The sequence below is a fragment of the Phaethon aethereus genome, assembly GCF_964289735.1.
Source record: "Phaethon aethereus genome assembly, chromosome: Z".
NCBI lineage: Eukaryota > Metazoa > Chordata > Aves > Phaethontiformes > Phaethontidae > Phaethon > Phaethon aethereus.
The window spans coordinates 25,562,556-25,589,662 of record NC_138577.1 but is presented as its reverse complement, the minus strand read 5'-3'; the positions used below and the strand labels follow the sequence as shown (position 1 = coordinate 25,589,662).

Sequence of the window (27,107 nt, the reverse complement as noted above, 5' to 3'; positions counted from 1 at the left end):
TCAAAACAATTATCTGAATAATACCTGTAATCAAATGAAACAGCAAACATTTAATTTTATATACTTTAAGATATAAACACAGTATAATGTAAATTTAGCTAGTTTTTTTTTTTTTGTCACAGCATTCGATTGCAGGTAGATACTTTTCTATTCAATCTGAGTCATTACTCTCCCTATTATAATTTAACTGTTTTAATTAATCAAAAGATATACCATTTCCTTTTAGGATAACAACAATTTTTTTACTGTTGCAAAGAGTTTATTTCCTTTATCAATCATTTATATGTAAAGGATAACAGGGAAATGGCTGACAGCAGGCTTGATTGCTTGTTCATGGTGAAGAAAAACTGCAAAGCTACTGTGCCAACCTTCAACACTTTTTTGCAAACTTCACTCTTTTGCCACTCTGACAACAGCAGTCCAAGAAAGAGATCTGAAACACAAAAAGCGCAGGCCCTGACCTAAATGTGGTGGAGGACCCTTGAGAAGCTGAAAATGTAACCGTGATAACCTCCAGTTCTGGAAAAGTGAGATTTGTCAGGGAAAAACCTTTTTTCAAGCACTGGATTTGAAGACTGTCACACAGTTTTAACAGCAAATCCCTTTAAGTGTGGTGACTTGCAGAATGTGCAGTCCTTGGTGCCATTTTATCTTATCTTGTACTCCACATTTCCCAGCACAAGTACAAAAGTTCAACTCTGCCATCGTTCTCTAATGAATGGTTGGTACAATTGCCTGAATGACACTTCTTCTATCCTTTCTGTCCTTTTCATCATTTTTGTACCTGTATAGGTGCCTGTTCTCATTAGTAACAAAAAAATTACTTGTGAAATTATTTCTTCTTTTTATAAGGCATGTTTCCAGCTATTTTTCGGATCATTAAATGAGTCTTTTATAAAAATCAGCGTTTTTTTAATAATCTAATTAAAAATCTAATCAATATGCAATGTGTTAATTTAACTTTAGTCACCTGTATTTCATAACCAAAACGTGTGCTTGAATAACCCCTCTCATTCTGAAGAATCCCAAAGTACTACAGAAGCTAAAATCAGACATCCTTCTCTGGGAGGAAAGTCCCAGTAAGCAGCTGTAGAACACTGTAGGGAAATTTGGCAAAAGATCAAAATCCTACCTCTGTTAACAGAACCACTGAAACTTTAAGATACATACACACACACAGGTGGATCATCAACTTCTAAGGTCTTTAGACACCAGAATAAACTGGAGCAAGGAACTGCTAAAGATCACACTGATAACTTGATTTCATAGTACTAGACAATACATAGAACTCAAATCTAACATTTGAGTGTCTAGTTCCATTTTTTCAACTCTGTCATTACCCTGTAGATATACGACATACCTCTTTGCATCTCAAGTTAAAGGCATATTCCATTTTTCTCCTGGTTTCTGAAATGCAGCACTTCTTCATGACAGGAAAATAGTGGGGATACTTTAAAGTAATTTTATATTTGTCTCCCCCAGTCTTCTCTAAACTCTCAATAAAGTCATCAGGAAGTCCTTCTATAGAACAGAATTTAATAAACAATGTTTACCAGAATTACCTACTCCCCTCTCTTTTTGTGATATTGTTGCATTTGTTTTGCTGCAATCTAATTTGCCATCAGAAATCTGCATGGAAATATAACCCGTCTTTTTACAACTATTTGCCAAAACTTTTTCAAATCACAACCAAGCAAAATTAAAATTGAAAACACTTGTGAGCAGAAGAAATATATGTAAGGGTACCAGACAAAACTGGAATATGACATAAAAAAATCTTTGGTGTTATTAAAGCACATTTTATTCCATGTCCTTCAGATAATCAATCCCCCAAAATTTCCGTCACTTGAAATTGCTAGATCACTTTGAATGATTGAAGTAGCTAAAATATCTTGCAGGACAGAAATGTTTTTCCAATAATTGCAATGAATATAATACACAGGGGATTGTGTGATGGTAGAGAACTGACAAAAGACGCAAAGAGTAAAGTTATGAAAAAAACCCACAATAGGACAGATATGCTAACTTGATGCAAAACAAACACTTCAGGAAGCACAAATCTATGAAGAAATCAAACACCTGCAAAGGGCAATTCTAAACTGACTTTGCAGGAGGATTAAAAAGGAAACAGAGAAGACTGGAAAACAGTCAGAATGTCACTTGATCTAATCATCATTCACTGGGCCAAACACGATTACTCCAGTAAAAAGGGAAGGTTGAAGAAATGGAAGGAGCAAGCATACTACTCACCCAGTTCTTCCTCAGAAAATATAAGAAATGTGTTTTCCTCATTCAGGTTTTTGTTAAAGTCTATACGCAGCTCACTCAATTTTTTCTTCATCGTCTTTATTTCCTGTATTAGGTATAAACCAAACTTAGTAGAAAAACAAAAATCAAACGTGGCAATTACTATCCTCCACATGAATAGTACTTCACTTTTTTCAGCTAGGCTCTCTAACATGACAGTGAATACCAGCATAGAGCAAGGAACACTCTACAGGTAGCGTCATACTTCACCATCCCTCAGCCTCCCTTTTCTCTTTCTTTTGGTCCTGAGTAATATTGTTGCCAATGAACCTTGGGTCAGGGCTATCACGCTGGCATTTCAAATGTGTTCTTAACACAGAGGGGACCAAACACATAAACACATTCTCTGAACAGCATTATGTGCTAACATTCGATTACTTTCTTTTATTTGAAAAGCCAAAATTACAATTTTAAGTGTAAAAATATCCACTAAAATCAGTGAGAATCAATGGAGTAAAAATGTATGTGACCTATTGAAAAAACACTTCTTTGGAATTGTACAGGTATGACAAAAAGAAAAGAATACCCGGACAAGATAAGACCATTCCAAAACCTTTTCAAAAATCCTGATACTCACTCACCTGAAATACTTTCTGATCTATCTTATAGCAGGTCTCTACCCCTCACTGTCAAGTTCACATAAACGCAGTAGTTATCCATAGAAGAATACACACCAAAAACAGAACTTTGAAGAGCCTATCATTAGTCAAGTTTCAACTACTGTCTCCTTACAAAGTATTTCAAAATTCCTTTAGGGGCATCAGCTGCCCTTAAGCAATGCGAATATACGTGAAACTGTTCCCACTAACTGAAGGAAACGAATGAAGAATGATTATTTTCTACAAAAGGTGAAGTCTATTCAAGAGTCATAAAACAAGGTTGTTACACAGCATCACTCAGAATTTACAGAGAATTATGTCAGCATCTCAGATGCTGACAATTTTACTTCATGATTTTCAGAAGTGAGAAGTGCTTTTTTATGCTTCAGTAAATCCCCCCTTAATGGAGCCAAAATTATCAGCGCAGTTTGTGCTCTTTTAAGCTACTTCAAGATTTTTTTAGTTCAAAATGCTAAAATCTTGGACACATTTTACAAAACTGGTTAATAACTGATACTAAAATAGCTATGTCTTTGTAACCATTATACATACTTCTGAAGCTTGGACTCACAAATAACATTTTTGAGAGGCCTCTTGGCTAGGAATCTATACAATTTAGGCATTCTCTGTAATCAGAATATATAACAAAACTTCCAGATAGGCTTCTTTTACTCTGGAAGGCTAAGAGAGGTGGTGCGTATCACCTCTATCCAATGAATACTGTGGGTGTCTAACACATTAATTTAAAAACCTTAAGGTGATTGAAGTTTAAAGGATGGATCTGGAACTAAGAACAGTTAAGATTACAGCAGTAATTAAGCACAAAAACCCCATAAAGTTCAAACACATGCTCAGTGCAGCTATACAACCATAATTTTATCCCTTCAACAGTTTGTCACCTTTGCCTTATAAACTAATAGTCCATATTTACATTCTGCACTTCTTTGGGAAGATGGAGTCCATTTCTTTTTCCCACTTGAACTGATTTCTCTAGATACCGCTTTGTTTCAGGCTTTACATTTTCAAGATCACAGGTTTGCTGAAATGACAGTACAGAATAATTGAATTTACAACATGGTGTAATAAACATACCAAGTATTAGAAGGGTCTGAACAGAGTTGTTCTTTACAACAGCACCATAGTAAAAAAGGAACATCCTGGATTTTAGTTTGAAGGACTTTCCCAAAACAGTTACCTTATACAATAGTATTCTTATATTGATATAGCAAAGTTTTTAAATATTTTTTTTTACCAAGTATTTCAGCACGTTTACATGCTGTCATAATGGCAAGCCGTTTTAGTTTATAGAACAGTGCACTTAAGCTTTTTCTGTAGAGATAGCTTTCTTATACATATTTGATGAAAATCAGTGCTATAAAGGTAACACTGTACCTTAAAGGGATTAAAAACCCTGCAAAAGATTAGGTGTGTAACCGAAGGTTATTGCATGGCATAAAATTTCAGCATATACAGCTTCTCTTTCAGAAGAAATCAAGCATTGACAACAAATAAAACAGTATTTCTATGTCTGGCTATGCCATTACAAAGATTCTTGAATGGTCATTTCCTAAAGCAACCAACATTAACAGATAAGATACCAGTTGTAACAGAACATGAATCAGCCCTGTGAGGATCTTCTTCAAACTGACTACACATGACTCTCTAATTCAGAAACTTGCCATTTTGTCCTAAATTGAAAATAATGCTGTACACATTCTAATTTTATCTTCCATCATCTAAATGTGAACATTTTAAAAAAGCTGTTAACGTATAGTCCTTGTTAAAAAGGACATACTCTATTTAAGTTCATCTTTAAATATCAAGATGTTGGAATTAGCTCTGACTTGTCTTAACAACCCTCTCATCAGCTTCCCTACATACAATTAATTCTTGACTAACACCTCTGAAAAGTAAAGACGTTGAAACATGCAAATTTTATGAAAGAGTTACACAACTGTGTACAGCTGTCAACTAATGACCTGCCAGTGCAAATTACCTCTCTTCCTTAAACAGAAAAATAAGAGACAGGAACCTAGTTGCATTTCAAGAGAAAATAATTAAGAATAAAAATTCTGAAACAGGTTTCCCAACTGTCATTTAAAAACAATCCACACAACACCACAATGTCTACTCCCACCCGTCCCCTACATAATAGGATTAAAAAATTAGTGGAGATTGGTTTTTAGAACCATGAAAGAGCTTAGAACGGTTTAGCTTTGTTTTCACTCTGCAAATAGTCACAAGTCCCAGTAGCATTACGCTACTGCAGGACTGCTAAGCATTAGTACAATTGTGCCTAGAACTCTAATGTGTATACCAGTAGTCTATATGCAAGAATTTCTAAGACCAGTGAAAAAAATAGCAACAGTCATTTTACTTTGTGATAAACTAACTTTTCTAAGCAATAGGCAGATTAAACTTAGTTTACCAATACTGTCATATGATGAATGATGAATATTTTTTATTTTTAATATCATCTGTTTACAGGTAATTTTTAAAAGAACCCACAAACTCATGAAAGGATGATCTAACTACTATAGTTCACCACACAGCTAAAGTCAATGATGATTGAGCCATGTGATTGTATGGTGTACACTTCACCACGGCTATGATTTTTTTGCAGGACTTGGCCATTGCTCTTTTTTGTTTGTTTTTAAATAAAAAGATGTATATGTTGGAAATCTCCTTTTGGGAGGAAAATAAGTGAAGAAAATCATGCTCTCTGCCCTCTCCAAGTCAAACCTCACCTCTCCATCCTCATATGTGACAAATCCATAAGGTAAGCCACACAGAATATTTCCCAACACAAAGATAAAAAGAATGCTGTTAACTTACTCCCTGTGATATTCAGGCTTCGTGCCCTGCTTCTGGCAAAGAATACTCCCCGAAATTCTGCAGCTTCATGAATATCTTTATGCTACCAAGCACTACATCTAGGACATGTACTCTGTGTACATGCTGTGATATTGAGTACAAAAAATTTGTAACAATCAGAATTTTCACGTATTGTTTTTCCATTGGACAACCCACAATTCCACCTTCTTTAGACTAGTATGATAGAAAAAGCATGACTTCAATATGATAGAGGTAAAAAATGCAGATACTGTCACTACATTAACATTTATGTTGTGCTAACTGTGGTGCAAGGCTCAAAAATAGAAAGGCTGAGAAAAAAAAATTGAGTACTCAAATCTCTATAAAAAGTCACTGCTTTTATTACAATAACAATTAAGAACAGAGGACTGTGAAAAGTCTCACTGAGTTATTTAGGCATTCAGGGATCTCCCAGCCTCTCCACTGGGCATATGGAACTGTCATGCTCCTGAAAATCTCCTGGGCCCAACACCAGCAAAGATTTTAGGCAGAAGAATGGAATTCACAAACACTAATTTTAAGTCCTTAAAGACAGTGAATATTGGCTTCTTCTAAAGCTAAGAAAAAGATTCTGCTGGTAAAAGGGAGAAGAATAAGTTAGTGTTGTTCATCCTTCTCTTGATGACTATACATCTCTCCATACACTTGAAAGAAATCAATGTTAAATACCTTCTAGTCTTAATATTAGCCTTTATGAAGTTTATCTGTATCACAGACATGCTTAAGATAAGGATGATACACATTCAGAAAGACCCTCAGGTCTCTAAGGATAAGCAAGCCTATAAACCCTCAGAGGAACAGAAGCCAAGGGTGCTCTGTGGTCATCTCAGAACTTCAGTCTGATCAGGATGGTCTATGTCATCCTTTTTTTGTTTTGATGAACAAGTTCCACAACATTATTCTACTTTTGAATATAGTACACATATGAAATTTTGGAACTTTCCAGAAGTTTTAGAATGTTCATCATTGATGGTTTTATACACCATTTCATACTTGTTTTGGACAACCATGCTACTTGATGTCATGAAGAAATCTTCATGCAGAATAAGAAACAAAAGCTACTCAGAATATCATGAACAAAAACTGCAGCAGCTGTTTACATCAGGCTGAGTTTCCTGAAGGCATGTGGGTGGAGAAGATGGGCAACATTCTTAAGCATGTCTCTGCTAGCCAACATGTGCAGATGTTAGGAGTAATAAAAGATAAAATGATAGTTTCACTGACAAATTCACCTTTATTCCAAGTTTCAGACCCTATAAGTTTTCTAAAGAATGGGATCTGGAGCGTATTCAACAACATAAATTTATGCAGGAATTTTTTCCTCTAATGTGCTGGGAAAAGAAAGAGACTAGATTCTTTTCAATTGTGGGTTGATTTTTTTAAAAATTAAATAATTAAATTCTTAAAGAAAGCTGAATTTAAGAAGAACAGGTTTTAAACTAGGAAAGTTTAGTCCTCATTAAGGGGAACAAAAACATTCAGGATGTCACAGATCAAGCAGATTTACTCACATTTTATTGGACTGACTGTATTATAAATAACATGGGAGTGTCAGGGCTCTCACTCTCCTCACCTCATTTTAATCCGTCCTTTGTGCAGGATAATGAAACTGAATTCATATACCTGAACTATTAAATCCTCAGTGAGGTCATGAAAAACCTGATTTAATCAAAATGTTTTACTGCCTCATTTACACTGATACAATGACTTCAGGAAAACATTTTAGTTTGTGGAAGTCCTTTTTCTTATGTGCACCTGGAACCTGACTTTTCAACTAAGAGTTTCTAACAGGAGAAGGCATTAGAAATTTAGCAAAAAATAACAAGAATGTTGCGATTTGGAAGTAGAAAGACTTGATCAGTCTGGTACTATTGGCAATTTCACATCTGTTCTACAGCAAAAGCTGCTACTACTTTCATAGTTGTTATTATGCTCAGAGGTTGCAGGTTTGGAAAACTAATAGTAAAACATGCTTGCATGCTGCAGTTAAGTCAAGAAAAATCTCTAAAAAAATTAAATGGAGATTTAAGCAACAGTTCTAACTGTTACAAAAGCTAAGTATTGCTGCAAAGGAAAATTAGGTAGGAAAGCACCAAATGAAAACGATTAAAAAAAAAAAAAGACTGTAAGAAAGTAATATTAGTGAATAACGGCAATCAGTTTTCATTATCCACTATGAGAAATTCCTGTAAATGAAAAATAGATAGATACACAGATATGGCAGATTAGCTCTAAACGTATCTGTGTATACTATACTGGAGGGTGGGGAAAATCACAGCAAATAATAAATACATACCAAACAATTTAATTAATAGCAACAGAGCAGGGCAGGGGGGGGATCAACATAAGGCACTATGCCAACACACAACAGAAGGTTCCTCAAAATGGGGCTATTAAACACCTCCACAAACATACACAGCAATACCCAGCTAAAGGATAACACTTGAAAATGTGCCTAGAGTACACAGCAATAGAAGGCAATGGTATTGGAAGCCACTTTAATAAGGCGCTGCAAATATTATTCTGGTTCCCAGTCAACTCTGCAAAAAGCACAAACAATGACTCCAAGAAACAAGGCTCTGATATATTATCAGCATCACAAGAAGGTTAAAAAGCAGTGGGGTAAAAGGGGAGATTCACAGTATATATGTTAGTTTTCACATCAGACAGCTTTCTTGTGTTATCTTTAAATTACACTTTTTGAAAATTATTACTAAATGTCACTAGATGCATTTGAATAAAACCAAATGTTCTTCCTGTTTGAGTTACAAAATAAATGGCACAAATGAAGAATACAAGATACCTGTAGATGCTCAGTTACAAAGAAAGCTAAACAGAAACATACAACACAGTCTCATTGACTTTCATAACTTAAAACTCAACTTTAAAATTTAAAATTCTCAACAACTTCAATAAAGCACAATTTTGGACACAAACTGAAAAGCAGTATCAGCCAACCTAAATACATTGCTATATTGCCTCTCTTCTTCCTCCCCTCCTTGGTGATGCTCTGGGAAAACCAGTTCAGGGAGCTCCACCAGCAGAAAACATAAAGTTTTATTTTTCCTGATGAGTTTCTTTCTGCTAGTTTAGCTTCCTTGTATCAACTCATTGGAAGATTAGATAAAAGTCAAAGCTATTGCAATGGAGAGAGAAGCATAGCCACCTAGATATGAGAGGCAAAGAATGGGAGCACCAAGTTACACTGGCGTAAGTTTTTGTGGAACCACAGCCTTTTGGTATTGCTGTGTCCTACTGGAAAGATTTGACTGATACGGACACAGGGGAAACACACACAGTGATGGGGATCTTCAAAAGTGCTGTGAATACCGACTTCTTTAGAGAAAAGTTTTTCTCTGCTGGAATTGTATCTACACTTCCACAAGTTATGCAGATATCATTGTGATTTACCTGCAAATAAACAATCTTCTGAAACACATCTTCTCTCATGCTCATCTCCACATCAAAATTAGAAAGTTTTTTGTCAGCTTCTGTACTTGCTAAGCGTACCTCTTTGTCAGGTGAGACATGCTGGGGAAAATCCAACATGCTTCTTTCCACTGTTTAAATAAAAGGCAATGAACACTTACACAGGAGGCTAGAAATCTTTAAGTATAAGGAACTTCCCCCCTTCTGATATTTATAGAAGACATAAGAAACAAGTACCCAAAAGCAACCTGACAATTACAGATAATGTAAAAATGTATGGGTGAAAGGACAAAACTGCACACCATTATAACAAATAAACATTTTACAGAAACTATCTATTACCCAGGCCTAATTACCTCACCTTTTTACTTCTACAAAGTCAACTGAAAAGTGTATAAATATGACACATGATTTTTCAAAAGATGAACCATTTGTAAGTGAAGACTGACACTGTTTCATAGCTGGTGCAGATGCTTTCATTTAAAGTGAAAAGTTCTGAATCTTTGAAGCAGGCCTATCTGTCCTGAAGTTATTATTACATTGTTATGAGAACAGTGTCAAATCCCCATCTTATCTCCTGTGTTTAAGAAGAAACACTAAGGCAAACACAGAAGATGCTGTCTATGTATTCTGAACTTCTAGAGATCAGAAGCTGAGTAATACTAGTTTTTTAGAATACACTTTTGAGATTAAGTAAATCCTTGCTCATTAAAGGAATATTGCATCTTATATTGACATTGAATACAAGTGCTAAAATAGAAATTAATTGTTATGACCCACTGAATTAACTTAATTCAAAACTAATTTCACTCCTCTCCACCTCCCCAAAAGCACATTTTAGAGTAACAACATTTTAGGATGATTTTAAAGCTTTGTAATTTTATGTTATCTGAAGTTGTTTTATCAAACCCTGAGATATTCTCAGACCTTCAGAAACTTTGGAATGCATACATGGGCATATGTTTCTTCTTGAAGTCCACAGAAAACTTCCCTCCCCCCTCCCCCCTGCCCCCATGCCAAGATGTTTCAAAATGATGAAGAGAGTTTTGGCAGCTTCCAAGTGAAATGTAAGACCTGTTGTCATCTGTGTCTTTTCAGATAATAAGTTCCAGTTACTGGGGTAGGTCTTTCATGTACATGTAAAAGGCACACACAGGACTTAAAAATCCAAGGTCCTAATGGAAGTCTTGCTGTGGTAATATAGCCTTATCCCAGCCATGGGCTGTTTCACAGATAAGTTATGCTAATTTCACATACAGCTTTGAAGATGAGCATTAAAAGCTTAAATATGACCCATTACTGCAATAGCAGATGGAGAAGAAAGTCTGTCTTGGAAGATGCAAGTCTTGGTGGCTATGCTATGGTGACTATTTCCGAATCAAACATAGATTTTCCTTCTATTTAATTTAAAGCAGAGAGTTTTATACCTCGGTGAAAAGGCTTACAATAATTATACCAAATACATTGGTACGATTAAAACTGAATCTGACAGAAAGCTGTTTGGATGAAGATTACTCAGTCTTTATGCCAGCATCAATTCCAATCAATTCATTGGATGGACCTAAACTGTAATTCTAAGTAATGTGAAAGCTACATGAATATTACAGTGCAATCATTTGAGCTGCAGGCTGCTCTTTTTTGCAAGGCAAAGATTTTGCTCCAAGCCAAGGTGGCCATTTTCAGCATTCTGTTGCTACTGCAGATTTTTAGAGGATTTAAGAGAACTTGACATTTTATTACACTGGTTACATTTTCAGAGTTGTGCAGTCACCATGTGACGGGTTTTTCAAAACAAAGCCACACCAGACACATTTTTATTTTTCCCATCTCCTCTGACTGACAATTATTAACAAATTAACTGAATGATCTGTGTTCAACCATTAAGCTCCATGCATGTATTGGCACGTCTCAATAATTAATTCAGAACAATCTAGATGCGACTTCATGACCAACACCTCTCCCTGGATTCTTCAAGGCCTTGCAGGCCATAACATAAAAGTGAGCAAGTAAAGCAGTCTTCTTTCAAAAAAGCATTCAAAAAATTCCCCCATTCTCAACCATCACATTTTCTCCACTAGGAGCTTATCAACCCTTCCATTGTTCCATTTGACTTGCTTGTCTCAAATTCTGCAGCGTCTATAAAAAGCACTGGTTATCAGGTTTGAATGTACTATGCCTACCACAGAGGCTGTAGTTAACGCTGTTGCACATTGGCCCCTAGCAGTTGCACACGGTTGGAAAGGACAATGTAACTGTGTGGAGCTTCACATGCAAAAAGAAAACAGGTGACCCATGCAGTTGTCTGGATGTGTCAGAGATCAACAGCACACTTTTCCTAATCATTATTTTTGTCTCTAGAATAGAGCAGCAGAACTTTGTAGCTAATCATGTTCCATATTGCTGAGAGGTCCTGAAAGCTTATTATGACCAGGGGACCCTTGAGAGACCTCTACACATTCTGTACAAGAACAGCATGGATCAGAATTGTAAGCAACATGTATCTTTTCTCAATGTTTCTTTATGTGCAGATGGAATGCCCTAAGGAAAGAATCACAGAAAACGTACACTAACCTGCGTATTCCACTTCTATATCTGCCAAGGCCTGTACAGTATTTTCATGCGTTACTTCTCCAATATCAAGCATCCCAACACTGTCATATACATGCTTTGTCTTCCTGATTAGTTCTTCTGTTCTTGTTCTAATTTGCTCTGGTGACAGGTCCCATCTCAAAAGGTTTTGGTCTGATGCTATGTATGAAGAAGCCTTGAGCTGGCTAGTAATTTCTGCTCCTAATGTCATTCTCAACACAAGCCGTGGCCCAAAGGACCTGAAAGTACAAAAATGATCTCTGCATAGCAAGGTTCTAGTTCAAGAGGTAATTTGTAGTAAACATTAAAAAAGGCAACAGACCTTTAATAATTACGGAATATTTTTAGAACCAAGAACAAAGTCCTTTTTAGAGCCATATCTTGTCCAGCTACCATATGCAGCTGCTACCCTTATCAGTTAAGCCTAATTTTAAATAAATAACAGGTCTGTCTTCTATCTTTTCCATCCAGAGGATGACTAAGTGCAGACAGGGATAAAAACTTTGGTATTGACAAAACCAGACAGATTATGTTACCATTCAATCTTCAGAAAGAAGAATTACAGTTACTGAAACTCTATAGAAACAGAGAGTATCTGCATTTTTGAAATAAGGAATAAAACTACATAGTGATTTGTTGATTATGAAGACCAAGAACTGCAACAATGCACAAGACAAGACACACAAAAAAGTAGTAATCTGGTCATGTTCATTTTATATTTATACAGGATGTCTACCATGGGAAAAAAAACTTCTAGCTGTTACTCACCTGAAAATTTATTCCTTAATTGTTGTGGATTTCAGTTTCATTCCATTGCCAGAAGAGGTACATAGGTACTATTAATCCTGATTATGTAAATCAACTATATTTCAGCTTTAACTAGCAGAAAAGTTTACATACGTAAGTGATTTTAGTGTGCTGTGCAACCAATGGCTGCCTTTTCACCATCTTTTTGACAATATTAAAAAAGGCGACTTGGAGCAACAAATCCAAATATAAGTTAATAAGATACTGGCTTCATAAATAGAGGCTTCTACCCTCTCAGTCCAACAAACCACCACTCAACTTGGTTGTATAAAGGAGAAGGACAGACTCAGGCAACTGACTGAAGTGGGGCTAACAGAAACCCCCACAGTCAACAAGATGTCCACCTGATGACTACATAAATAGCTCAGCTAGGTATGAATTAGTTGCTGACGTAGATAATAATTTGATAGTAATTAAAACAAAGCTTGCATTCAAGAATTAAAACTTGCTGCAGTATTCAGTGAGGATCATAGAACCATCAAAGGAGGATCTCTGACTGGCAGACACTATCTGCCTTCCTATTTCAGTTGCATAATTTAAAAAAATAAAATCATACATTGTTATGGTAATAATGACAACTTAAAATTTTCAATCATAATTAAAGAAATATAAGAACACACACAGAGAGCTTGCTACTAAAAGGGATGTTTACTTAACACTATTTTATATTAAATACCTTTTTATCTTAATGCTAGCCACTGTACCTGTATTAACTTTATTGCAAAACCAGTCTGGTATGTGCATAAGTGCTCAGATAGGTTTTGGCATACAATGCAGGAGCACTGTATAGCCAATGCAAGGACAGGCAATTTTAGCCTGAAGGTAAAACAAAACAGAAGAGTGAAATGCCAACAATCTGAAAGGAACTGCACACACGGCTTATATTTGAACATAAGACTATTTATTAAAAGCCTCACTCGTCTATAAGAGGAATTCTCTAGAAATAGACTAGCCAAAATTATTTTTATGTAAGACAAAAATTAAAGTCAACATTTCTATATATTTTATGCTGAGAATTTTTTTCCACTGTTTCACAGTTTCTTCAAATCTTCCTATACCAGTGTAGACAAGATGTTTACTTTTCCCTTCTACTGCCATACAGAAACCTCAATGTCCATTTAACTCTGAAAATGAAGCCTAAATAAAGAATGTTCCTTCCACCTCTGTTCTATCTCTCTGATACCAACTCAGTTCTGACATTAATGCCTTAGTAGCTTCTCCACTGGACTGCTGAAACTTTGAATCTCAGGTAGAAGTTTATGATAAATGAAGCTGCTTGCATGAAAGCAAGAGGCTAAGTATTAGCATTCTCAGAATGCATTAGTTTCCCATCCCCCAAACCCACTGAATTCTACCCGGAATCTACAAATCCGTTAAAGAACGGTACTTCATTAAGTCACAAACAGCTTCCCACTTGATTGCCGCATGACTAGTTTTGCACACATTGCTAGTGCAGCTCTGGTACAACGTCATGGGAGCTGAAGGGGAACCTCCTCAAAAGTATGTTCAAGGCTCTGAGCTGTACCCCCTCCCTCCCGCCTCTCTGAGAATATCAGAAAGAATATGAAATGTGCCAAATTAAGGTCAAAATAAAAGTAAAATAGACCCAAAGGAAAACAACAGCCTGAGCAAGACAAAAGCTGGCAAGTCTGCTAAAGTGCAGGATATGAAGCAGATACTCTTCTTTTTTAAAAGGAACCTACAGCTTTCTGTCATTCATTACCTTCACCTAAACACGTAGAAAGCACAGACCTGTCACTGACCAACTACATATTATCAGAAACAAATGCTAACATAGTCACAGCACCAACAGGTTATATTAATTTCAGCCTGTCCAATTTAATTAATAATTAAAGTTGAACTTATTTAATGAACTTGAATGCAGGGTCCCTGACTACTGCAGAACACTACTTTTAAATACCAAAAAAAGATGCTACCTCATGTTCTTAGTATGTTGGCTAGCTGTATTGAAGAATACACATTCAAATTTGACAGCTGCATAAATGGTTGCTGTAAATGCCAGCAAATGTCTCTGTTAGAGACAGGAAAATATTGAACAGCCTAGTTTTGAAATGGTGATACCTTGTCTCCTCCTGCTGATACGAGGAAGCAGTCATTTATGTAGGTTAATGAAGGCAGTACAAACACGGAAAGACATGTAAGTCTTTCTAATTGACTGAATGAAGGTGGGCCTTCAAAAACTGTGTCATAACATTTCACATAAAAACAATCACCACATGCAACTCTTCAAATAATCATTCACAGACATGTGCTGTGTTACCTCGCGACCTCTCAATCAGATTGCACTTAGGTCCAATGTAAGTGACATCAGATTAATAAAAAACACTGTGTAAGTAAAAATATATGCACAGGTGAAATCTTGGCCATTTCTTTCATGGTTTAGTATTTCATATTCTTTGTCTACATAAAACTACGACTAAATTCCCCAAACTCCATGTATCATACTTGCAATAAAGTTGATAATTTACTAACTTTATCTTCTTTGTTCAAGAATGAAACAAAGAAACAATGCCAAAATTAACAATTATTTTAAATAGACTATGAAGAAACAGGAAAGAAGAGTGTAGCTAAAATAGTATGACTGTTTCAAAAATGCTCTGCAACTACACTTATGTTATTAGAGAGAAAATATTACAGTAACTTGTATCAGTAAGGGAAACGTCAACTTCCCAGATACAAACTGGAAAATAAATTTTATTAAAAATGGTAGGAACCAGATGCAGCAGCAAACAGCTTTCTTCAAGTAGCAACTGAACCAACAAGATACATTTATTATTTTAGGCTTGCTTTTGGTAAACGGCAGCAACGTTATAGAAGAGCCAACCATTGCTTGGACTGAGCAATCAGAAGTTGATTAGACAGAAGGATAAACAAATGTAGGTCTGTAAATAATGTTACATGTATACTGCAATTATCCCATGTGGCCACAGGTAGGCTGTTGCTAATGCCTGAACTGACAAGTTCAAACTGTTTCAGTGTGTGGAGGATAACTTCCTGACACAGCTGGTGAGTGAGCCCACCAGGGGAGGTGCCTTACTGGACCTGCTGTTTACAAACAGAGAAGGACTGGTGAGAGATGTGGTGGTCGGAGGCCGTCTTGGGCTTAGTGACCACGACATGATAGAATTCTCGGTTGTGAGGGAAGTAAGGAGAGGGGTCAGCAAAACTGCTACCATGGACTTCCGGAGGGCAGACTTTGGCCTGTTCAGGTCACTGGTTGAGAGAGTCCCTTGGGAGAAAGTCCTGAAGGACAAAGGGGTCCAGGAAGGCTGGACAGTCTTCAAGAAGGAAATCTTAAAGGCGCAGGAGCAGGTGGTCCTCATGTGCTGCAAGAAGAGCTGGCGGGGAAGGCGACCGGCCTGGCTGAACAGGGAGATTTTGCTGGGACTCAGGGAAAAGAGGAGAGTTTATCACCTCTGGAAGAAGGGGCAGGCAACTCACGAAGAGTACAAGGATCTTGTTAGGTCAAGCAGGGACAAAATTAGAAAGGCAAAAGCCCAGCTAGAGCTCAGTCTGGCCACAGTCGTAAATGATAATAAAAAATGTTTTTACAAATATATTAACAACAAAAAGAGAGGCAAGGAGAATCTCCATCCCCTACTGGATATGGCGGGGAACATTGTCTCCAAGGACGAGGACAAGGCTGAGGTACTTAATGCCTTCTTCGCCTCAGTCTTTAATAGCCACTCCAGGTATCCACAGGATATTCAGCCCCCTGAGCTGGAAGATGGGGATGGAGAGCACAATGTACTCCTCATAATCCAGGAGGAAGCAGTCAAGGACATGCTAAACCACCTGGACACCCACAAGTCTATGGGGCCTGATGAGATACACCCGAGAGTACTGAGAGAGCTGGCGGAGGAGCTTGCCAAGCCACTCTCCATCATTTATCAGCAGTCCTGGTTAACAGGGGAGGTCCCAGAAGACTGGAGGCTTGCCAATGTGACACCCATATACAACAAAGGAAGGAGGATCCTGGGAACTACAGGCCTGTCAGCCTGACCTCTGTACCAGGGAAGATTATGGAGCGGTTGGTCTTGAGAGTGCTCACAGGGCATCTGCAGGACAACCAAGGGCTCAGGCCCAGCCAGCATGGGCTCATGAAAGGCACGTCCTGCTTGACCAACCTGATCTCCTTCTATGACCAGGTGACCCGCCTAGTGGATGAGGGAAAGACTGTGGACGTTGTCTACCTGGACTTTAGTAAAGCCTTTGACAGCGTCTCCCACAGCATTCTCCTGGAGAAACTGGCGGCTCGTGGCTTAGACGGGTTTACTCTTCGCTGGGTGAGGAACTGGCTGGATGGCCGAGCCCAGAGAGTTGTGGTGAACGGCGTTAAATCCGGCTGGCAGCCGGTCACAAGCGGTGTTCCCCAGGGCTCGGTTCTGGGGCCGGTCTTGTTCAGTATCTTTACTGATGATCTGGATGAGGGAATCGAGTGCTCCCTCAGTAAGTTTGCAGATGACACCAAGTTGGGTGGGAATGTTGATCTGCTGGAGGGTAGGAGGGCTCTGCAGAGGGATCTGGACAGGCTGGATCGATGGGCAGAGGCCAACTGTATGAGGTTTAATAAGGCCAAGTGCAGGGTCCTGCACTTAGGCCACAACAACCCCATGCAATGCTACAGGCTTGGGGAGGAGTGGCTGGAGAGCAGCCCGGCGGAAAGGGACCTGGGGATGCTGGTTGACAGCTGGCTGAACATGAGCCGGCAGTGTGCCCAGGTGGCCAAGAAGGCCAACAGCGTCCTGGCCTGTATCAGCAATAGTGTGGCCAGCAGGAGTAGGGAAGTGATTGTGCCCCTGTACTCGGCACTGGTGAGGCCGCACCTTGAATACTGTGTTCAGTTTTGGGCCCCTCACTACAAGAAGGATGTTGAGGTGCTGGAGTGTGTCCAGAGAAGGGCAACGAAGCTGGTGAGGGGTCTGGAGCACAAGTCTTATGAGGAGCAGCTGAGGGAACTGGGGTTGTTTAATCTGGAGAAGAGGAGGCTGAGGGGAGACCTTATCGCTCTCTACAACTACCTGAAAGGGGGTTGTGGCGACGAGGGTGTTGGCCTCTTCTCCCAAGTAACTAGTGATAGGACAAGAGGAAATGGCCTCAAGTTGCGCCAGGGGAGGTTTAGATTGGATATTAGGAAAAATTTCTTTACTGAGAGGGTGGTCAAGCATTGGAACAGGCTGCCCAGGGAGGTGGTGGAGTCGCCATCTCTGGAAGTGTTCAAAAAACGTGTGGATGTGGCGCTTCAGGACATGGTTTAGGGGACATGGTGGTGCTGGATTAATGGTTGGACTTGATGATCTTAAAGGTCCTTTCCAACCTAGTGATTCTGTGATTTTCTGCAGTGCAGTGTAGAACAGTAGATGTATGTAAACAAGCCTGGGTTAAGGATAAGATTCACGTCCATCAGTAGTGTTGTCTTAAGATATTATTCTTCCCCATTCCTTCCTCTGCTGCTCATTTCTGTCCCTGTACACATGTCTATCAATGACAGCAGCACAACTGTCATACTTTGAAAAGAGTCAGGATGCATACAGGTGAAAAATGAAGTGGACCAAAAAAATGCCAGGGGGACAGCTTTTTTTTCCAGCTAATCCATTCCATCACCTATTTAATGTGTGACTTTAACAGCTGTGCTGCCCTAAACAAAGGATCCAAAGTGTCAATAGCCACCTAGGCCTGCACTACTGCTAGAAACACATACAAAATGCACGGATTTAGTCTAGCAAAAAAAAGTATCAAGATGATTGCTGTCATTAAGCATACCATTTAAATGCCCCAAAGTGAAAAGAGCTCAGAAGTAATACTGACAGAAGAACATATTAGAATAAATTTTTCAGGAATACATGTAAGCTAGAATTTTAAGAGACATTTGTCACCATCAGGGCAGTGAGGTTCTGAAACAGCTGCCCAATAAGCACCAGGAAGTAAAAAAGTCTCTATTTGTAACATGGAACTTGATCAACTTATAAAATGGATTATATTACTTGGTTACCTAAGGCAGCACAGGACTAGACTTTATCACCCCTATTGTCCCCTCCAGTCCCTATGTTCCTGTGAGGTTCTTCAAAATGAAAGCACCTTTATTTATATTGCATTTTTACTATGAATATCTAACTGGTCTCTGTCAGCAACTTGCACTGGCCTTTTTCTTGTGTGAGTCCTATGGTATCTAATGGCAGTGGAATGACATACAGGGCAGACTGAAGTAGATTATGCATTTGTGCACTGCTTCATCCACCTATGAGAAGTTCAGGAGGAAAGGCACAGAAAGTTTGGTTTGGACTTTCAGTTAAAACAAAGGGTATTATAGAAGCAGCTGTTTTCACAAATTATGGTATTAATCTGCCAATCCCAAAAGCAGTAAGAATGATAATTTCCACCAAAAGCAGTGTAAGTTGAGTAACAATTTAAAAGCTTAGTAGCTACTTCTAAACCAGGATTTTTAAGAAGAAAACAAAGCTTCTAAGATACTGACTGAAATAATTGCTATTTTTGCTAGAATGCCAGGTAATTTATTTTACCAAGAAATCTACAATTTGATTACTTGCTGCTTCTGGAAAATATAAATGTGATTTGATTTTAGAAAGGAGAAGGACCTTTGTAATACTCTATTACAGCAATACAGTGGGCAACATAACTGCTGCAAGGACAAACAAAGCAATTGAATTTACAGACTGATTTTTAACTTATGCAGTAAATATTTTAAACATATTAAGCATTTATGTAAGCCTGGTTTTGCTTAGAAACATTTTCTGTGACTGGAACATGCCAAGCAACACTTAGTTGGCATGCTCCATTAATACTATTAAAATAAAACAAGAAAGGCACAATCTATCAAGCAGAAGCAGCAAAAGGTAGTACCAGCTTTAGAAAATACAAACACAAAAACCTGCAAGCTTGTCCACGATATGCTCCCATTACTGTTAATCACTTTATAATACAATCAAGATTTAAGCTTGCTGTCTCATTTAACTCTGATTACATATGGATAGCTATGACTCCATTCAAGACTCTTTAATGGTACTTCCCGTTTTCAAATTAATCTTCACCTGAAGAGTATTAGTTACAATGATAAGTATAATTTTACAGAATAAATTGTATTAATAAATGTATTTCTGGGAAACCTATATGAAGACTGATTTATTGTACTTGCTAGTAGATCTGACAGTTCCATGTAGCCACAGAAAAATCAGTTTCATGTTCATAGGATGGAAAAATATATTCTCTGCTGACAAAACATCTGGGATAACAGCTTTGGGGTAAAGTGGGAGCCAAGATTTAAAAAAAAAAAGAAAACAGAGAGAAGGCTCTCAAATTCAGCTAATTTAGTCAACATCTTGTTTTTAAATACTCTAATCACAAATAAATACAATTAAGTTTTTCTTGATGCACCTTATGTATACTTCAGGGGACATTCCTATGACTGTAAGTAAGAGCAGATTTGCAAATCACAACGAACACAATAAACAATTTTTTCAATCAGTAATTTACCATATGAAGCTTTGTAAAAGCTGCCAATTTAAAATTACAAGCACCACTAAGGCCCTTTCGGTCTTTCTACCTTTTGAAACAGCAGATCTGAGTTAAACAAGACTTCCCAGTCTTAGAGGCTGCAGGAGAACCAGCGCTGCACGCTGAAGACCACATTCATCAGGTAACTTGCAATCAACATTTACAGGGTCTCAATGTTTTGACTCCACCTAGCGGCCTTTTAAAAAACAAAACAAAACAAAAAACCAACCAACCAAAAACCCAAACCCCAGACACGTCCCATTAAGGCAATATAAAAACTGACGGTTCACCTCAGGACAAATTATTTAATACTTCAGTACTATGGCATATGTTGGCATTTCCCTGAAAGTAAGACTCAAGTGCTACCAAACCTATATAAATGATAACAGACAGGCAAGGTTTAAGCAAAGCTTTGTAACAGTCAAGCCTCATATGGAATGGAATAGTTTTGTGGGTTTTTTTAAATAAAGCAGTTAAAAAGCATTTCAGAAACAATGCACAATGAGTATTCAGTAGCATCTAATACAATATAAGATACATTACAGTCAGTCTGTCTTCTCAGGATGGGTTTTTAAGGTAAAAATTTAGTAGGCTAAAACCTTTGTTTTATTTAGAGATTCTTAATTATTGCTTGAATTTTAAATATATTTCCATATTGTTTCACTTCTGACTCACAGTTTAAGGCAAGAAGTATATTTTGTAGTACAGTAAGTGCAAAATCAAGAAAGGTAAGCAGAGGACTGAGTAACCCAAAGCAAAAACAAGAAGGAGGGAGGGGAGAAGCAGGGCAATCCAAGACAGAACAAGCAAAGTACAATTAAATATCTCAAAGCTAATCACAGGGCAACATTGTTTCACCTGAGCCAAAGGAATGAGACTACAGCTGCACAATATAAGTCATCACTTTTTCCTGCTAGACAAACACATTTGAAGTCCATGTTACACTTCACTTCTCAGTCCTTTCATCTGTTTGGCTCTTGACAGTGTATGGAACAGTGAATACATGCCTTGAATGCCTGGGCCATTTTCCTTAGAAAAGTACTTGGCTCTGTGTCGTGACTCTGGCACAGACAGAGCATAGCATGTTTAGTACTTCCTAATTTAGAACTCTGTAACTGCCATTAGAAACTGCTTTTTTTTTTTCTTAAGTGTCATTTGAAGGAATAAACATCTAGCGCCTTTTAACACTAAATCATCAATTTTGTCACTCTATCTTTTGGAAAAAAAGGATTGTCTGCAACATAATTCACTGAACACTCTACATTGATTATACTTCTATAAAAGATATACTTCAGGCTCTTCAGACCAACGTGAGAAAGTCAAAAAAGCTGCAAGTTACACAAACATTTTAAAATCTTTATTGACACATACATTATCCTCAGTGCTGCTTTTATGACGTTACTATCTGGCAACAAATGTTTAGTGGTTTCTCTGATAGAATTAATATAAACAGCCAAGTAATTGAAAAAGGCACTCTATGGCAAGTAACAGAAAATCCAGACCTTAAGTAGGAACTCATACATGTGCATAACATGTTACAACTTACTTATATTCTCTCCCTTTCCTCCAGCCCCCTCCAACAGTTTTTAAACAAGATGAATTTGGAAACTGGCCTGCTTGACTTTCCTAAGAGAAGGTGATTTCCACAGTAGTCTGGAGTGGAACACATAGAAGTGTCAGAGTACTGTTTCTGCAGAGTGTCTGATCTCTAAAATTATGGTAACCATGGTTCTAGGAAAAAGAACCTAAACAACCAAGCAAACTCAAACTAAACCCCCAAATTACTAGGACTGCTAAACTAGGCTTCAAAACCATTCTTTGAAGTTAATTCATTCTGTGTCACAGCAAACCTCCATCACAGCACAACATGCCTGAGGGGATCTTAGAAAGGATGTTGAGAAACTTTTCAACACTCACATGTAGACAGTAAGTGTACTACACTGAATTTGGTGCAGGAGGTGCTTATTAGGGTTATCTTATTGCTTGGTTCTTCCATCAGGTGAGCCATGGAAACACAGTGGAAAAAAAATACTGCTTTAAAGACCCTACAGCTTTCTTGGGTGCTGCTGCGTAAACATCTATCATATGTCTATCATACCAGCAATATAAACAGCAGGTAAAGTGCATGCTATTTAGTGCAAGCACTACACACTACTACTACCAGGATAGTTCACTACTTGAATGCAATCAGCTAATGCATGAAAAACAACTTGCTGACTCCAACGAAAAAAAGAAGTGGTGCTGCAGGACAAAGAAAACTATTGAGAAGGGTTTGTAAATGTAAAAGCATTCTGTGATTTACACCCACAATTAATCAGTTCAGCCTGTACCATGGAAATACCCTTTGATTTCCCATTGATCTTAAGTCATGGCAAAGAATATTTCTCATTGCTTTCATTAGTTACTTGGAAAACTCTATGCCTCTGTGGCAGATGATGACCTCATCTAGCTTACTTGTACCATTTTAAGTCACTCTTCTTTTTGGGAATACAGTCCATTCTAACATGCCATGATTGTTTCAATGCTTGCAAAATGCCAAAGAGCACTCTGCGTGCCTGCTCAACACCACAAACTAGGCAAGCAAATGAAGCCTGCTTTCTGCTCTGGCTTTTCAGTGAATAGTGACTTAATAACACTGAGTACTTCCCAGGCTGGTTCCAGGCTACACGAAAGGTAGTTCCAGCATGGTAAGTATGGACAAGAACTTCACTCATTTAACACTCTACAGTAGAAATAAGAAGTGTCTCTGTTAAAGACAGAACTCTCTCAGAGACAGTATGATGAACACACCCACCCACTGTATTTGCTCAGAGGCAAGCGCAATTCCCGTCATCATCACCTTGCCTTCCAGTACATGTTACATGTATTTAGATTAGGGAAAAGAGTCTCCTCTACAGATGGAAATCTTGACTCACAAGTCTACTGGAATTCTTTGAAGGAGTCAAAGAGAGAAAATACAATTTAGACACTGATCAGTTAATATATTTGATTTCCAAAGACTGTTGACCAAAAGATCCTAAAGAAACCATGCTACTAAACACAGTTTTAGGAGGCAGTTTCAATATAAAAAGATATTACTGGAGAAATTTTTGTACAAGAGCATATGAGACAACTGTTTTTGTGTTGGGCAGTCCCCAATTCCTAGACTGTTCTGAAAAGATAGTACTGAATGTTCACCGTATCTTACATGCTTTCCAAGGCTGATCCCACCTCCTGTAGAAGAAAGGATAGACTTTTGAACTAACTCAAACCATTTAAAAGAAGTCTTTCCAAGCCAGGCATTTCTTCCTTTATAGAGAGAATGACAGAACAGGTATGCCCTCAAAAGACATTAATTGTATGGCTTAGTGTGGTCCAACTGGTGCTCCACAGGTCAAATTCAGTCCACAAAATGTTTCTGAGCCAGAAACCTTTGTCTCAGCCAGTCCAGGGAACAATTTTGTTCTGCAAACTCTGTCTAATAGACAAATTGCTCTTCTGGAGCCTGCTGTGATTAGAAAGGTGGCAGCTGTTGCTTTTGACCACAGGAAAAAGCTGCTGCTGCAGTACACAGAGGAAGTTGTGCACTCCACGGAGCACAGGGAAACAAAAAAATGTTCCGAGTGTCCTGTCTGGCCCTTGCCATACCTGAAGTGTTGGACCTGATAGTTTAATGAAAGCATATGCACACACTACAGTGATAAATATGATGTAAGAAAGTTACTATAAAAGTTCTTCCTGTTTCTTCACCTTCCAACATCAGTCCTCCTCCTGCCTCTTTCCCCCAGCCTCAGTTTCTTGCTGGTTTACTTCCTCATAAAAAGAAAAGACAGTGTTCAGAATTTCTTTCCAGTGATGGAAATACAAAATTAGATATTAAACATAAATTCTATTTTTTTCAGAATCCATATATTTTCCTATTCAAAATCTGATTTTGAAGATTTTTGAATAAAAGACTCCAGAATTCAAGAATCCTGGAGAATTATTTTAGGACACTGAAATTGTTTAAATCAGCATGTCTACTTTTATCCAGATTATTTTTCCATTTCTAAGAATATCCTCAAAAAGTAAAGACTACTGCACTTAATTAATCTACATCTTAGCCTGTCTTTTTTCCATTGATTTTATGGAACTAAATATTAATCTTTGAATCTTTTGGATTCCAATAAGAAAAGTATTTAACTGGAAATAGCCTCCCTTCCAAAAGCTGCCTATTTTAACCATAAGAATCAAACACTTAATGTAGTTTATTCCAATGTAATGCACGATACTTGAAACTTGCTAAGAACTGTCATTTTTATCTCATGTTAAGATGCCCTTGGGAAAAACAGAAACAGAGAATTTTTGCTATTCAACACACTTGTGACCAACTTCTTAACTTCTGAAAGTTAGAGGTCATTATTAGGCATTCAAGATCACTCTCTTGTGAAACATTATTTGGGCACACTGAAATGATGATGGGGGGGGAAATCACAATTAACAAAGTGCAGTGATCATTCCCCACTGTACTTACAACAAATGATAAAAAAATTAAATCAATACCCAATAATTTATCATTACTTAAGAAGGAGGCATCTTTAGTTACCAAATGCAAATTGCAAACAAAGATAGACTTTTCAATTCTGTTCTAAAGAAAAAACTTCCATCCTTCTTTTACTTTCCCTCTTTTCGTCAGAATAATCAGTAGGACAAACAAGGAAAACACAAAATATGGAGAACAGTGAAAATTACTATACAAAAAGAAAGTAAATATATACTAGGAAAAGAAAATAGTTGTGCACTTTATTTGACAACAGTAAATCAGTCAATTAATTTACAACAGCAGGAGCCTTATGAAAATAGAAGATTCTGGATCTTATTCTCTAAATGCTAGTACCCCTCAATCCTAATTCAACCTGAACAAAGGCTTTAAAATAGGACAAAAATGGTATATTTTATGCAGTTAGCACATAACTGTCATTTCTCAAAAGTCCACAAAAGTCTTCACTTTACACTCAAATTCAGTTCCATTCTCATTACCACAACGTATTCACAATGTGACCCTCCTACTACTTCCACATTTCCTACTAAATCTTGTCCTTTGCTAATATTGTGCTGCCCTCTCAATTCCTCCAGTGACGCTCATTTGCTAGGCCACCTAGAACTGCCTACAACCATTCTTCCACACTGGTTTTCTGCATCCATTTAAAACTACTGTTCATTACAGAGAAGAGAATTAATCCCTTAATTTAAAACCCTTCGATAGTATACTTGTATGCGTCTCACCCCTCATGTGGGAAATAGGGACACACCTTTTTATAAAGCTATTAAAAACACACTGCCCCACCTCGCTTCACATACACCTTGCCGAAGAGCCCCACTGCCATATTCTCACTCCATTGTTTCCCTGCCCATTTCTCCTGGGGTACGTCCAATACTCGGAGCAAGAATTACAGGACAGAGACCTCGCGTCACCCGCCCTGTGCACGTGGAAGCTGTACATAAGGGCAATTATCTCAAGGAAGGCGGACTGCGGGGAACATGCCAGCGCCTGAGGCCATAAACCCCCCAGGCTGTAGTTTCCCGCCCCATTCTCGGCCGGGCCGCTCGGAACACGCCCCGCACACCTGCCGCCCGCCGGCGAGCGGGCCTTCCTCTCCTTAAAGCCGTCCGGCGGCTCACCCCTCGACCCGGCCGCAGTGGGGCCGGCCAGGCCACACCGCCGGCGCCACGCCAGGACGCCCGGCCACAGCCCAGGCCCGGCTTCCCGAGGGACGAGGATCTCTCCGTCAGCCGCGAGCGGCTCGGGGCTCTCTTCCAGGCGGGCGGTCCCCAACACTGGAGACCGGCCGCCGCGGCTCGCCGTCCCCAACACTGGAGACCGGCCGCCGCGGCTCGCCGTGAGGCGCTCCCCTCCCGGGGCGCGCGGCGCCACCTTCCCCTTCCGCGCCTACCTGCAAGCCGCGCCCGCGCACAGGGCCAGCATGAGGAGGGCGGTGTGAGAGGAGGAGAAGGAGGAGAAGGAAGAAGAAGAGCCGGCTTCACGCTCGACGCCGCCCCGCCCTCTGGCCGGCCGCGGGCACAGCCCTCGGCTCCGCGCCGCCGACCTGCGCATCCGCTTCCGTCGCCGCCTCCTCACACCCTTCCCGCCGCTACCGAGCGAGCGCGTGCCCGGCGCGAGGGCGCGCAGCTACCGCACGCGCCTTCACCCCCCCCCCCCCGCTTTCTTCCTTCCTCCGCGGCGGCGCCCTCGCGCGCGTCCGCCCTCGCGCCCCCTTGTCTCTCTCGCCCGGCGGCGGTGCTGACAGGGAAGGGGTTTGCCGCGAGCTCGCCGCGACTCGCACGGTAAGGGCGATGCCCCGTCTCCGCTGCAAGCACAGCTCAGCGGGGCTGGGGAGGCTGCGCGCCGCCTCAGGGGAGCCCCTCGTCCCCGGAGCTCGGGGTGGTGGGGCGGATCGGGGCCCGTCTGGGCGTTCGGTGGGGCCCGAGGCGGCGGGAAGGGCCAGGCGGTGCGGCTGCTGTCCCCGCGGTGCCGGGGGGCCCGCTTGCGTGGGGCAGACCTGTCCTCCGGGCCTGCCGCGGGACTGGGAGGGGGGCGGGGCGGGGATCGCGGGTCACGGCCGTGCCCGTGGCTGTGGGGGCGCGGCCCCGCCGGCGGCACCCCGAGCTTCCCGGCAGGTGGGGCCTGCCGGCGGCCGCGGAGCGGGGTACGGGCGGCCGCCGCTGCCTCGGCCCTTCCCTGCGGGGAGCCCGAACAGGGCGGGCGCCGCCGGTGTGCACCCCCGGCAGCCGCCCACCGGCGGGAGCCGCCTTTCCCCCCGTCCCCACGGCGGCGGCTGCTCGGCGTGCGTTTGGCCGCCCATCGCTTTGCTCGGGGGTTGTGGAGAGAAAATACAATTTAGCAGGGATTGGCCCTGCTCCTGCCGTTTATTCAGCGCTCTTTTTTAACCTGCCTCCCCTGGAGACTGGGTAAGGTTGTGCCCTTTTCAATCTAAATTGAAAGGAAATACA

The 27,107-nt window shown here is 39.8% G+C and overlaps 1 protein-coding gene across 1 annotated transcript in view; it reads right to left on the bottom strand.

The window, feature by feature from the left end:
• Nucleotides 1-26,082, bottom strand: part of NLN (neurolysin) — a gene marked incomplete at both ends in the record, with an annotated part of 38,947 nt that extends 12,865 nt beyond the window's left edge. The window contains 6 exons of the mRNA XM_082013206.1: nucleotides 1,361-1,521; nucleotides 2,251-2,353; nucleotides 3,838-3,945; nucleotides 9,192-9,340; nucleotides 11,781-12,037; nucleotides 26,051-26,082. Coding sequence (XP_081869332.1) covers nucleotides 1,361-1,521; nucleotides 2,251-2,353; nucleotides 3,838-3,945; nucleotides 9,192-9,340; nucleotides 11,781-12,037; nucleotides 26,051-26,082 — 810 coding nt within the window. The remainder of the gene's footprint in view (nucleotides 1-1,360; nucleotides 1,522-2,250; nucleotides 2,354-3,837; nucleotides 3,946-9,191; nucleotides 9,341-11,780; nucleotides 12,038-26,050) is intronic.
• Between the last annotated feature and the right edge of the window lie 1,025 nt (nucleotides 26,083-27,107).